Consider the following 13313-nt stretch of genomic DNA (forward strand, 5'->3'; position numbering starts at 1 on the left):
AAAATTTGAGAGGGGCTGCATGTCTGGTATTACTAGCCCGCCCTAACACCCATCATTAAACATTAGGTATTTATCATGGGATCTTCCAATGTAAGTTGTCACTAAATTTATTCCTCATGCCCCTGATTTCATTTCCCCTTTCAACCATTTTATTCAATTGTTAATACAGAGCACAAGTAATAGACATAACTTTGTGTCATTGATTTCAAAAGAATCTGGATTTTCCTGTCCCCTTATCAAATTTCGGTTCTAGTTCACTCCGGTGCCTTGGGTTGGAGTTCCGCTTCAGCAGAGGCAGCCCAACTGGAGGCAACAATTTCTTCCATTCCTTAGTCATATTTGACAATCTGCGCTGCAGTAAATGAAGGCCTTAGTTGCATCTCTTAGCTGGCAGACATTTCTCAATCCGAATCGGACAGAAACCTTCTGGATGATCCTAGTTAAAGTCAGATCATAGTTCACTGATCAGCAGTCGAGTTCAGCGATGCCGCAGAAAAACGGCAACTTGGGAAGATCCCGAGGTGCTCCTCAAAACAAGAGCAAGGACAACCGCAGGACATCTGCTGAAACAATCGGACAGTATTCAGTGCCTCAAGCAACTCAGCAGTGGATACTCAATACCTTTTCGAAGTGTTTTCATATCGGAGACCCCATCCAGTTCAAAGAGACACTTCAAGAAGTCAAGCACCATTTATACAACAGAGACTTTGCGTCTGCATTTGGTAAACCGGAGTATCTGGCGGCATATGCAGCACGTTGGTCTCCAAGTCGGGCATTGGGCTATCTATGCGTCCTAAATGAGCTCCACAGAGATGGGCAGCTCCCACTATCAACAGTTCAACGCAGAAATACGACCGATAAAGATACGGAGATGCCGGAGTTATTCCAAACGCTTAACATTGGAGGAGGGGCTGGTGCAGAACTGATGACCTTTGCTGCGCTCGACCGGGACCGTATCAAAATGAAAGACGAAACATTTCCCACAGATGGTATCGAGATGCAACCTCCGGTGTGGTGCCCGCGAATCTTGGATCTTGCACCCTGGGATCATATATTGGAAGCCTTGGCTGCCCAAATTAGTTCAGTGCAAAGTGGTGCCTCTGATGATCCTGGCGGCTCATTCAACTACACGTTCCATCAGCGCAATGTGCTTGAATTCGGAAAGAAAGAGCTATCGCCCTTCCTCGAAGGCGTCAGCCTGATTACCATTTTATTTACTTTGAACGAGTTGTTTACTGCATCATTAAGCCAAACGACCAAGTTCCTTCTCGACTTGACCATGCTCACGGCACCCGGTACGAGGCTTCTCGTGATTGATAGCCCTGGCAGTTACTCGACCGTCTCTCTACAGGGCAAAGGATCAGCTGTCGAAGACAAGGGCGGGAAAGAATACAAGATGGCATGGTTGATGGACCACATACTACTGAAGGTTGCCCCAAGTTCTTTATCTGACAGTGGGCGTGGTGATCAAAAGCAATGTTGGGTTAAATCCGTCGACGAGGAATCAAGGTGGTTTAGGCTTCCACCAGACCTAAAATACCCAATTCAGCTTGAAAATATGAGGATGCAGATCCATTTGTATAAACGATGTAGCTAAGTTGCTATGGAGCTTGAAAAGGTAAGAAAGAAATTCATGCATCAAACTCGACACCTCTAATGCAAATCAGACAACTAAGCCTTCGAACGAAACCGACACATTCCATATTAGCCATCGTCTCGTTCAGAATGCCACCTCCCAGATACAAATCCTCCCGAATCCGGTCTCGCTGTCCTCCGATGCCCACCCGAATAGCATGGTAAGTCTTTGAAATAACAGGCGCTGTTCTATGATTTCCAGGTCGCTGACTGAAAGAATTGAAAGCTCCGGGGCAGAAACCCCCAGTACCTGCTCCCAGGCTTGGGGGGAGAGAGTAACCTTTCCCGATGTCGTGCTCCCGGTCTCGTCGCTCAGCTGGGTGATCTAACGCCGGCATCAGTCGCCACGAAAAATGAGAGTGAACTGCAGCCACTTAGAACGTACAATCCGAGGGTTTATGTTCATGCAAACTTCCTTTGCACACTGTTTGCAGTGTTCGTTCGGATTGTTCGAGTAAAGGGGAAGGCCGCAGCTGGGCGGGCCCATCAGCTTAAAATGATCGAATCGAACAGCATGTACTGAAGCTTACCAACTCCCACCAAAAAGCATGGCCCTTTTCATCAAGGAGGTCAAGTTGACCCGCATGATGACCATACTAAGGAATCCCATGTACTTTTCTATGCTGGTGGTCAGATCGAATCAAACGCGGAACAATCGGACTTGGATCAACTCGCCTTGGGGGGCTGCCCGAGCACTGATATCTGGTTAGCACCGACAGACACACAGTGTTTGGCAATTGCAATCGCACTCACAACTCGTCTAAGTCGGCCAAGGTGTACAGTGCCCTCAACTGGGCATCTCGCGCAGTCTCAAAATCGAACACTTCCTTTGTTAGCACGAATACCTTTAATAGCTCCAAGGACTATGCTATCGAGAAGCATGTTTATACGCGCACGATACTTACCCCCATCAGGAAAGGCCGGGCAAGCACATTCTCTCCTTGTCAATTTTGCAGCATAATTGCGAAGCCAGGCAGCATCCGTCAGTTCGGGATCTACATCAATCCAGGTCTCTGACGAAAGGCAAACCTCCAAGGAGTTCCCATTCGGTTTGTGCCCGGCATTGGTAATGAGAAGGATTGTTTGAGACGCTTTCCAATGAGACACGCTGTTGGACGTGAAGCCCCATAGACTGATGGTAGTCTCGGCAGTATCGTCGAACACTCGAACATGCGCAACGGTAGCTAGGGTGCCACGCTTGGTGGTAACTACTCATATCAATGTCAACAGGAAAATAGCAAGTTTTTCAATTCCAGAACGCGTACCGGTTCTCTTTGGTCCCATGCTCTTCACACAAACTAGCATCTTGCCATCAGAGACGTCGGCGCCACCCTCGACGAAGTTTTTGAGAGTCATTAGACCAGATAATGCCTGACTTCCCTGTCTGAGGCCGAGAGGGCGCTTGCATAGTACACCTTGATCACTATCCTCGTGGAGCAAGATGTTACAGCTTCGGTCCCTTTCCGGGAAGATGCTCGTGAACAATGGTGCACCAGTCACAGAGACAGAACCGCGCTCACCATACGATATGTGAGGCGTCCATATCGTAACCAAAAGGCCAAGGTAGATGTCGTATGGTTTGTGAGCGTACCAAAGCTTTACCTGTATCTGCCAGTCAATATCTGTGAGTCCTAGGCCATCGTAGCACGTAATAGGCATGAACAAATCAATGTTGACTCGTCAACAATGATTACTACACATAGAAATATATGCCGTACCGATATAGCACCAGTGTCGTCCCGAACGATCATCTTGACACATCCTTTGGCAGCATTTTGGCCTTTGCTGGACTTGTTCTGATCAAAGTAATTCACTATTCGGCCCATGAATGCTACGCATTGTGGGCCACTATTCAGATTCCCAATGCCATATTCCTCATATTCTCGCTGCGGGTTCCATGCTGTGTTGGCCGGAGGATCATTTGCGCAGTTAATCTCGTCATCAGTAAATCCACCGCTCATGGATGAAGCTTGTTCAGATCTGGAGGAACTGCCCTTTGAGGACGGGAAGAATGATTGAATGGAAGGAATTTGATGCGCCATGGTTATGCTTCTATCGATACTTGATCGATTGGTGTGGTCGATGATAGTGCCACATGCCGATGAAGAATTTCAGGCGAAGCCAACCGCGGCCATTGTAGTAGTAGAATGAGTAGCTACAGTAATCTCTACTATCACACGGGATAAGATAAGAAGCTTGAGATGAAAGACGAGATCTAATGGACTGCAGCACATCATGTGATTTCTTGAGTTGCTACCTCCAATTGCACTAAGGGGGAAGTCGCAACTATGGCACGGCGATAAAACTGGAAAGAGCGTCAGTTATAGACCTGGAACACCTCACCTTCGCTAGGTGGCATCAGACCTAGTACATGTACAGAGGGTGCAAATAACTGTCCAAGCAATGAATACTAGCATGCACGAGCAGGACAGGCTTGATAATTCACGTTTGAGAGTCGGTTGTCAACAAGAGGACCATTCGAATGGCAAGTGACAGTCTGGATTGTTTGCCTTATTTAGAAGCTATGAGACCTAGGAATCTGAGCGAGCGACAATAGTTGGAAGAGAAAAGCAGTGACAAAGCACATATGAAATCATGATAACGAATGTCAGTCGATCTCCAGGGAAGTCAGGATTGCAGGAACTGATGCGCCGGTCTCGGCGACTAGAACCCTAGAACAGTTTGTGCTCGAGGGTCATGTCGGACTCGGGGGCTAGCCCTACGCATGCCCGGAAAATGTTGATCAAAGCTGACCTCTGCTTTCCTAGAGCATTGACAACGGGAGTTCCAGGAGGAGTCATGGGGGCCTGTAAAACTAGGTTAGCAACGACTGCGAGTTCCGGGATGGGATGCTATGAATTGGCACTGACCTTCAGCATGTAGCTGAGCACACTCAAAACACTGTGGAATCCAGTGTACTTGTCCGCTCCATCAACCTTCCATTCGATTCGAGTCATCATCTCCGCAATCAGGACAAGGTCGATGATGAGCGGCGATGCCAACAGAGAATCTTCGCAGACGTTGAACATGCTGATGGTCTGGTGACCTCCCATGAAGATCTCCGCGTAATATTCGTCCAAAGCGCGCTTGTTGTCACCAACAGCAGGCATGTATTTGATGACCACTGTGTGATCAGGGTGCTCACCCTCCTTGTAGAGAACGGAGTTGGCCTCGACCATGTCATCGACGACGTTCGACTTGGAAATCTCCTTGGAGCGGAACTGCTTCTGGGAGCTGAGGTTCTTGCCGTCATTGTTGCCCAGATGATTATAACTGGCAATGGAGGTGAGCTTGATGCCTGCGTTGATCAAGAAATCCACCAAGGCGGACTTCATCTTGGTCTGGCCAGATTTGAAGTCATCCCCTCCGATGAACGCTCCGTGCTTTTCAGCGAACTCAATCGCGCCAGGAACGAAGGTGTTCTGTGGAGAGCCATTGATGAAAGGGGCTTTCTCGAGCACGCATGCAACGGAGAAAATGGTGGACGGCGAGATTTCTTCATGACCGGCTTCGATCGCCTTCAAAAGATTCTCCGCCGTATCGTTGACACCCTCGACCAAATCGGCGTAGCGCTCAGTGTTGGCAGTCCACATGACGATCACGCTGTCCAAAGAGTTTTGCTCCTTGAATTGACTGGTTCTCGTCAGCAGGTTAGTCCGAAAGAATGGGTCGTTGTGCCTTACCGAATGTCGGTCCTAATCTGCTCTACATGGGCCATGGATGCCTTGGAACCCGGCAAGACATTGTCCGCTCGATCTTCCTGGTTGGCAGCGATGAAGTCTGGATAATAGATACTCGGAAGTGGCTTCATCTGCGCCATTTCCTTGGCAACTTGGGCTTTGAGGGTCGGTTCAAGGACAGCAGCACGATCCATAGCCTCTGAAAGGTTCATGCCGCTGATGTCCCAGCCACCGAGGACCAGATCATTGGGATGAACCATGGGAAGCATGTTATGGAAAGGAATATTGACTTCCTTGCCCGTTTTGGCATCGGTTCCAAGTTTGACAGTCGAGGCCATCACCAACGAACCATAGTAGTTGGATGCACGTTGACCTTCACGGGTATCCCAGACAAGTCCACGCTTGTTGGCCAGGATTCCAGCCGTGACGGTGGTGCCATTGTTGCCACCCCAGCCAACAAGCATGACACCAGTCTTGGGGACGCGTCTCTCGACCTTGAAGTCATAGAGGGTCTCCTTTGGTTTGACAGAGAACTTGCCATCTGCCCCAGCCGTGACATCCGTGGTACGATACACGTACTTGGACTTGATCTCATTGTCCGTATAGACCACGCTTGGGGATGCCACGGTAAAGGTCTCTTTACTGGCATGATTGTCGAGCGTCCCAACCCCGTTCGCCGAGCCGGCGATACCCTCAGCGTGAGGAGCCATGACTGGAATGTGATTTTATTGCGAGTTCCAAGTTTGGCTTACTTGGCTTTGGGGGAATCCGATGCACCTCCAGAAGGAGAAGTGCGTCGGCCGGCGAACGGGTGGTGACACCTAGAGGCATCAATTGTTAGCCACTGCGGGGAAATTGCAACAACATTTGCGTTCATCATAAGAAGAGGGCACTCTTCTTGATGGGAATATATGGGAGCTTACGAGTTTAGGAGGTTGGAAAACGTCTTGGCGACAGGGCGTGGTATAGCCCTAGTTATGATCTAAATGTGATTGAAATTGTAGTTGTTGATGTTTGGAGGATACGCTGAACAGCTCCTTTATATAGACTACCTGCCTACCAAGTGGGGATGTGCGACAGCGGAACGGATGATGGTCGAATACCAGTCGGGAGGTGAAGGGATACATGGGAGACTTGATGTTTAGTGTGTCTGGACCAGCCGAACTCATCCGACCTGCCACACTATCGATAAGCACTGCAGACATCCCACCACGATGCCAGGGGTGTCCCTGTGACTGTGTGATACTGACATTTGACTGGCTTCAGAGTTCAGAGTTCAGTGCAGCCGGATAAAATGTCCATGTAAATTTAAAGACACCGTGATACCTACCTACACATACTTGCTAGGTATACCGTTACCAGTACTCCGTCGCTGTAGGCACCCGTTTATAATATCGCTTCTTGATCTGGATGGCGACCCTCTCAAGGCAATTTACGGGATGAAGACATGTACCGTTCATTGTTCAACCCTTCCACTGTGCTTCTCCGGAGACCCGGGGTGCCTGAATGTCCTCTCAAGCTCACTACTACTCGTCTCGATCAACAACGGCGCGTTAAGCGAGTCACCCGACCAATTTGCAGGTGTTAGATGCATTTTGATATGTCACTAATTGACGTGGCACTCCCAACCGTTTCATATTCTTAAGCATGCCTTCATAACTCCAACCCCTCCCTGGTACTATTATGGACATCGATGGATAATTCCTCTACATGAACTTCTGTGGAGCACCATGTATCTAGGACTCTGGCTGGTCTGGACTTTCCAATTGCGGAAATTGTTCAAACGGAGATGAGGAATGAGGGAGGTTTGATTCGAGCGAAGAATTTGGTATCCGCAGACCCCGTGGGACAACCATCTGCCCCACCATTGGGCATCTGCGGATCGCTTTCTTTATTAAGCCTGAACTGATCACGCTATGAATTCAACTGATTGCTTCCCTAGCGCTCCGGGGCTTTACCTGGTACATGTAGCCAACACGAGTACTGCACCGGTATCGCTGCTATGATGATGGCGATGTGGTACTCGTTGCTACCGTATAGTGCATGGTCATCCCAGAGCATATATGCTGCTGAGGTAGGTAAGTATCTGATATTTCGCTGCAGTGTGTTTCCACGCTCCCACCTCGCAGCATTCCCATTAGGCATCACGATGCGCCATATCACATATGAGGAAAGAGATCTGTTCCCATGTGAATTAGCAACCGGGACATGAAGTTCACTTCTCGCTCGGAGACTTTTGTTCCAGTTACCGTGTCCATCCCTTTGATATTTGTCACAAGCTGGTAGACCATATCCAGCCTGAACCATCCTTGTCCACGAAAGGCATGTTTATCTGAAACGATTTATCCAATCAAGACAAATGTACAGGTTCTATGGCAGAGCTTGACTGCTGCCGACACACCAAGTAAAGTATAGGATGATGCTGTTGTTGAGCTGCATCCCAATTTGCGAACGGAGAAGGAGTTGGGACTGGATTGAAATCTGGTAAAGACGAACAATTGCGAGCGCTGTCGAGCCATGTCTGGATAGTGCGAACGACTTCGACGGATGGGTATTACTCTATAACTATGAGGAATTGCACGGGGAGATGTATAAAATGAACATAGTATAGCACTATAAATGATGGACGACATTAAAAGACGAAGGCATCTACAACCATGAATGATTTAATCCGGGAGGAGAATATGCAGCTCGCAGTGCAAAGAGAAGAGAATCAATGCGACAGTGAGAGAAATGGACTTCGATTGATGAGAATGGTCACCGGCCACCGCAGAATCTACCAATCTACAAACGACATCTATGGACTCCTATCCCCAGCTCTTCGACTCGCAAATCACCCGACTGGGATTTTACCGGTCGTACCAAACCAGAATTGGTCGGGGGTTGCATGGCGTACCACAGTATTCCACCAGTTCCAACTTCCACACGAGGTGGGCGTTGAAATCAGGCGGTGGAATAGGGAGTACCACAGCGGACGAACCGACGTCCTCATACGCATCTACTTACCTAATAATGATTTCGGGCCTTTTCAGACATGTAAATATACGTACATCCGTGGGATGCCGGCGAGTTGCGTTTCTGATTCCATTTCAGAAATCCTGAGGCCGATCAAAGTCGACATTGCCAGGAATCTATGCTCATTGGATATCCGTCGAGCGACAACGGGCCGTCGCAGATGTAGATGCAGATAGTTAGATAGAGGATAACGCTAAAGACTTTGAAAAGAAATAAAGTTGAAATGTCGTCTGATAATTCTAGTGGTCTGAGTGATTGAACGCTCAAGACGATCAAGACATAAGGTAGCGAGATATCGGGATATAAAGCCGTTCATAGGAAAGTAGGTATGAGATAGGGAGAAAATCGAAACCTCTTCTGAGAACCAAACGCGCCAATTGGGAGTGGGGCAGAAAAATTGAGACCGCTGCATAAGACCGCTTAATCACGGTCCCTGTCGTCTTGGATACTTGATTGCTGAGCATCTGTGGTACGATACTCAGGATTTAGGAGTCCGGCGTCCTTGGGAGTTGAGGGGGAGTCTGAGGCCGCTACACAATATTAGTATTACCGTTCCTTGGAATTGTGATCATCCTTCCCAGTCATCCGGACGACCTGTGTTATGCGCTAATTTAAAGGGCAACAAAAGGCAACAGATGCGAGGCCGAGTAGCATTCACGAGCCCAAAGTGCGACCCTGAGGTAGGAGGGATCTGCACACGACTGGGATTTCTTTGGACATGCGATGGGCATTCAGAACTTCGGAGATAGGATTCCATAGTGGGGGAAGTAGAAAGTCGGCATATAAAACTGACGATAGTTGTGTAGAATAGGGCTGTAATACTAATGGGCCGATAGATACTGACCTTCTCTTTCTGTTGTTCCCCTTACGCTGTCGCCAACTCGTCCGCTCTGTCGACAGTTTCACCCTGCGACATAAGATGCTGCACCGAGACTCCGCGCTCCCATCGCATGAACATTGGTGCTTCAAAATCGTTTGAACTTACTAAGCTCCTTCTGTGTGACCCTAGAAGGACTGTACGACCGGAGGGCGGATTGTGTGGTTACTGTTTACATAGTATCAGCTCAGCATACCTAAACTAATGATTAGTCCCATTGTCGAAATGAGAATACCTTGTGTGTTGACTGGGCCCTAGAGGCTAGCAATAATAACAATATCAACATCTGACAACTTGACATGAGTCTAATTTGTCCCGAATGGAACAATAACAAATGACGATCAGGGACAATACTACCGGGGGGTGCTCGGCATTTGCTGGAGGGTCCAATGAACGATCCGATTGCGATGATGATTGGCGTCTTCGTTGCCAGATGCCCAGGAAGCGGAAAGGGGATTTAGGGAGAGGTTCAAGGGTGAGACGGTGAGCCGTGAGACTTTGGGAGGAGCTCGATTGGCTAACTTGAATTGACCGTGATCAACATCCTAATCCACTCCACTCCGACACCTACATCCACCGACACCTACATCCACCACAGTCTACATACTGTCCAGTCTCGAATAGGCGAACTCTCCGACGCATCGAAATTCGAAAGCGCTGCAAAATGCATGTTGTGTTGAGCTGCTCCAACTTGAGTTGAGAGGAACCGTTCCTGCAACCGTCAGCAATAGGACTTAGTACTCCTAGACGCGCCAGAGTGAGCGTCCCATGACCACCCTCCCATACTTCTTGGGTTTCGACGTCGGACGTTGGAGATAGGGACATCGACCGCGATTCTGAGTCTCAGACATCTGAATAGAAGGGAGGCGAGCATTGGGCAATGAGAATCCCCCTTGATCCTCCCTCGAGCCTCGAAATGATCTTAGCCCTTACCTTAATGCATGAAACTTGCCGCTTGACAAATCGATGCGTGGAGAGCCGTAGTGCTAGTGCCTTGGTGGCGTCCATGGCTTCAGTGTAGTTCGGACGGTCTGAGGTCAGTGTGTCTCTCGCTCACTTAAACTGTTAAACATATCGAACCTTTATCCTGCCACCTCGTCGCGCTTGATGCGGTTTGCGGTTTCGCATCGTCTTTCAGACTCTTAATTGATTAATTCATGTTGAATGTCGTTGTCATTCGATCCAGTCTCTGCGTTATTTCCTCTTAGTATCTTTATGCCCTCGGAGTATTCTTCCGAAACCTGCAGGTTCATATATTTTAATTGAAACCCGTCCACCAATCTATCTACTGGCCCCTCCTTGGCGACTTCATTTCAGGTGTCAACCAATCCTCCTCAGACATTTTAAAGTCAACCATTGGCGGCGGCTAGTGATGGTCTTTCTTCCACTTGATATGCTGAGCAGCTGCTGGTTCACTGGAGCTACTTCATCTCCTTGATGATTTCGTGCGTACTCATTTACCTATCAGATCGTTCTTGGGTGCGTGTTGGGTATTAGGAAATACATAGAACGTCAACCATTGCCGAACTGTGCCCATTCGGTACCGCTGTGGGCATATCGGATCGATGCGCCATTATCATCCAAATACTGAAGACCGCCGCTGAATACCTCTCAATATGCCCGGTACCATGCGCTCCGAGACTCTTCTTCCGTCGATAAAATGCTCCAACTGCGGAGACCAGATCGATATTGCCAATATGGCAAACCACATCTGCACATCAACTACATCCGGTGAGCATTTTCCGCAAATCTTCGCCACGCTGGAATAAACACTGACCCGCGCGGGCAATCAAGCAGAGCCAGCAGATCACAAAGCGTTTGCTAGCACTGGACGACAAATAGCTGGTAGTTCGTCTCCCTTCAAACGGGAAGGGCCCCTGAAACCGGGACGACTGCTACCAAGGATAGATCCCGCAGCCGCAAGTATGTGCCTTTACGCAAGGCCTGGAGCTCGGCGCTGACTTTTCATAGATCGGTCGTTTATACAAATGGACCAATCTACGCCTCAAAGTAGTTATAGCGAATCCCCAGGAGGTCTTAGGAGCTTCTCCCCCATCACCCCCGGCAGCCAACGAAAGTTTCCACGTCCTATGTATGGAGACTCGGCTCGATACAAACCATCTAGACCGCCTTCTCCGGAATTGACGTCGAATCTCGATTGTGCATTTCCGCCTTTCCCCAACAACCGCAATCCCCAGCAACGTTCACCAGAACGGAATGCGAAGCCGACTCCATTGACTCTGCGGCAGCCTTCAGTTAATCCGGACCATCTTGCTCCGTTAAGTCCACGGCTGAACGGTGGAATGTCTGTCATGAAGCGGATGGATACCATTGCACCCGGCCCATTCGGTAGCAAGACTGGGAAGGAGGAGGAGAAACCACAGGCGCCTAGTGAACCCAACTCTGGTCACCGGCGAAATGCGACTCTTGGAAGCACGAAGCATGCCCATCGCACTTCAACCAGCAGCGTGCAATCTTTCCTGACCAGGTCTTCTACAACAAAGTCGGAAAAGTCTGGCACTTCCGTATTATCCAACCACCTCGACGATGCTCCACAGCCGCTCGTATGGAGGAGTTCATCTTTCCCTACGAAGCCGTTCGACGGCAACTCAGATTCCAACAATGTGTCGAATCCGAACAACCTCCACCGACCCCAGCCGCCCCCTAGATCACAAACATTTCCTTTACAACAATCCGGCGAATCTGAAAAAGCCTCTTCAATTCCTCCCCGCCCTCGTCGGCCATCTGAACTGTCTAACAACCCCTATCGCCCATTTCAAGCAATTATGCCTGAGGGTAACGATGACCCAGCCTTGCAAGGGATGCAACCCCAGACAGCCCCCAATGGCTCATATAGACAACCTAGTGGTTCAAATGGGCCACAGGCACCCAGGGCTGCCAGCCGTAACGGTATACGGATGGATCCTCGATTAGAGAATGCCCCACCTGTCCCCCCGGCACCAGCATCACATGATCGTTTGAAATACGGTCACTCCACCTCCGATTCTTCATCATCGGACGGACTGAGCTCTACCTCCGACAGCAGAAGCCAAAGTTCAAGGTCAAGCCCGCCTGGGTCCGAGCCGGATGGCTGGTCTCGACGCCCCTCGAAAGATGACAGTTACAATCCATACTCCGGCAGCAATGTGGGTAGCCAAGACCCGCCTCTTCGATTCGGAAAGCAGACCGGTATGGATCGACCGAATGTTCCACGACCGCTGAATACTACGCCACCTGCAGAGGACCTCCCTTCTCCGTGCCTTGAGTCACCAATGGATCCTGCCATCCAGCCAGGGCTAGGGACCAGAAATTTTGGGTATCAGTCGCGAAATGCATCCCCTTCCGCAACTGGGCGAAACCCCAGTGTGTCCCGCAATTCGTCAACAATATCAAATGGCAGAACCCTAAAGAGACGCCCTACGAACAAAGGCGATTGCCGCGGCTGTGGGGCTCCAATCTTCGGCAAATGCGTCAAGGCTGCGGACGGGCGGCTGACGGGACGCTATCACCGCGAGTGTGAGTTATTACGGACTTATCTGCCGTATATTCCGCGTCATACTGATTTGTTGAAAATAGGCTTCACATGCAGGACTTGCACCCAACCGTTTACGGATGGTTCGTTTTACGTCCTCGAGGATCATCCCTATTGCGGATTCCACTACCACAAACTCAACAACTCCCTCTGCGTGGCTTGCAATTCCGGAATCGAAGGGCTATACCTCTCGACGGATGAACGCACAAAGTTCCACCCCGGCTGTTTTACCTGCACGAGATGCCACGTCGCTCTCAAGGACGACTATTTCGAAGTCGCCGGAAGCGCGTACTGCGAGCCTCATGCTTTTGCGGCCGTGAACCGTGGAGGCCGACCCGGTGGTGGCTTCACAGCCGGCCCGTCGGTTCTAGGTCCGGGAGTGAAGGCCCAACGGAGGACGACGAAGCTGATGATGATATGATTCATTCACGGTCGTCCGTTGATGTTCAACATCATCTCGCCACCTTGATATGATGGTCATTGGGTGATCATGGCTTACGCATAACCTTTTCGATTCATTTGAATCATTCAGACGGCGCGGGTCACTCCTACGCTGCCCTTTCCACATCCCAGC

The 13313-nt window shown here is 49.6% G+C and overlaps 4 protein-coding genes across 4 annotated transcripts; 2 read left to right on the forward strand and 2 right to left on the reverse strand.

Moving 5' to 3' along the window:
* Nucleotides 1–111: 111 nt before the first annotated feature.
* On the forward strand, nt 112–1915 carry P152DRAFT_248357 (uncharacterized protein). Its single transcript, XM_033674690.1, has 2 exons — nt 112–1618; nt 1668–1915. Exon 1 carries the CDS (start codon nt 485–487, stop codon nt 1595–1597), a length of 1113 nt encoding a protein of 370 aa, XP_033536825.1. The 5' UTR covers nt 112–484; the 3' UTR covers nt 1598–1618; nt 1668–1915.
* On the reverse strand, nt 1721–3629 carry P152DRAFT_431561 (uncharacterized protein; the record flags this gene model as incomplete). The annotated part of the gene is made up of 8 exons (XM_033677420.1): nt 3354–3629; nt 2901–3237; nt 2541–2843; nt 2389–2458; nt 2307–2330; nt 2166–2258; nt 2021–2108; nt 1721–1960 (listed from the first exon to the last, which is right to left on the reverse strand). The coding sequence occupies exons 1-8, from the start codon at nt 3594–3596 to the stop codon at nt 1721–1723; spliced, it is 1398 nt and encodes a 465-aa protein (XP_033536826.1). The 5' UTR covers nt 3597–3629.
* A 212-nt stretch (nt 3630–3841) lies between these two features.
* Nucleotides 3842–6279, reverse strand: P152DRAFT_456247 (putative myo-inositol-phosphate synthase). Its single transcript, XM_033678959.1, has 4 exons — nt 6239–6279; nt 5319–6136; nt 4506–5268; nt 3842–4442 (listed from the first exon to the last, which is right to left on the reverse strand). The coding sequence occupies exons 2-4, from the start codon at nt 6023–6025 to the stop codon at nt 4308–4310; spliced, it is 1605 nt and encodes a 534-aa protein (XP_033536827.1). The 5' UTR covers nt 6026–6136; nt 6239–6279; the 3' UTR covers nt 3842–4307.
* A 4544-nt stretch (nt 6280–10823) lies between these two features.
* P152DRAFT_447440 (uncharacterized protein) lies at nt 10824–13160 on the forward strand (the record flags this gene model as incomplete). Its single annotated transcript, XM_033677994.1, has 4 exons — nt 10824–10938; nt 11116–11130; nt 11179–12723; nt 12784–13160. 4 exons carry the CDS (start codon nt 10824–10826, stop codon nt 13158–13160), a joined length of 2052 nt encoding a protein of 683 aa, XP_033536828.1.
* Nucleotides 13161–13313: the final 153 nt, after the last annotated feature.

This window comes from Eremomyces bilateralis, assembly GCF_010015585.1.
Source record: "Eremomyces bilateralis CBS 781.70 unplaced genomic scaffold P152scaffold_4, whole genome shotgun sequence".
Classification (NCBI taxonomy): domain Eukaryota; kingdom Fungi; phylum Ascomycota; class Dothideomycetes; order Eremomycetales; family Eremomycetaceae; genus Eremomyces; species Eremomyces bilateralis.

Coding starts and splice junctions, on each gene's coding strand:
- P152DRAFT_456247 (XM_033678959.1), bottom strand. CDS start 6,025: ATGGCTCCTCACGCTGAGGGTATCGCCGGCTCGGCGAACGGGGTTGGG. Junction 5,269..5,318: donor CAGATTAGGACCGACATTCG/GTAAGGCACAAC, acceptor GACGAGAACCAG/TCAATTCAAGGAGCAAAACT. Junction 4,443..4,505: donor TGCTCAGCTACATGCTGAAG/GTCAGTGCCAAT, acceptor CTAGTTTTACAG/GCCCCCATGACTCCTCCTGG.
- P152DRAFT_248357 (XM_033674690.1), top strand. CDS start 485: ATGCCGCAGAAAAACGGCAACTTGGGAAGATCCCGAGGTGCTCCTCAA.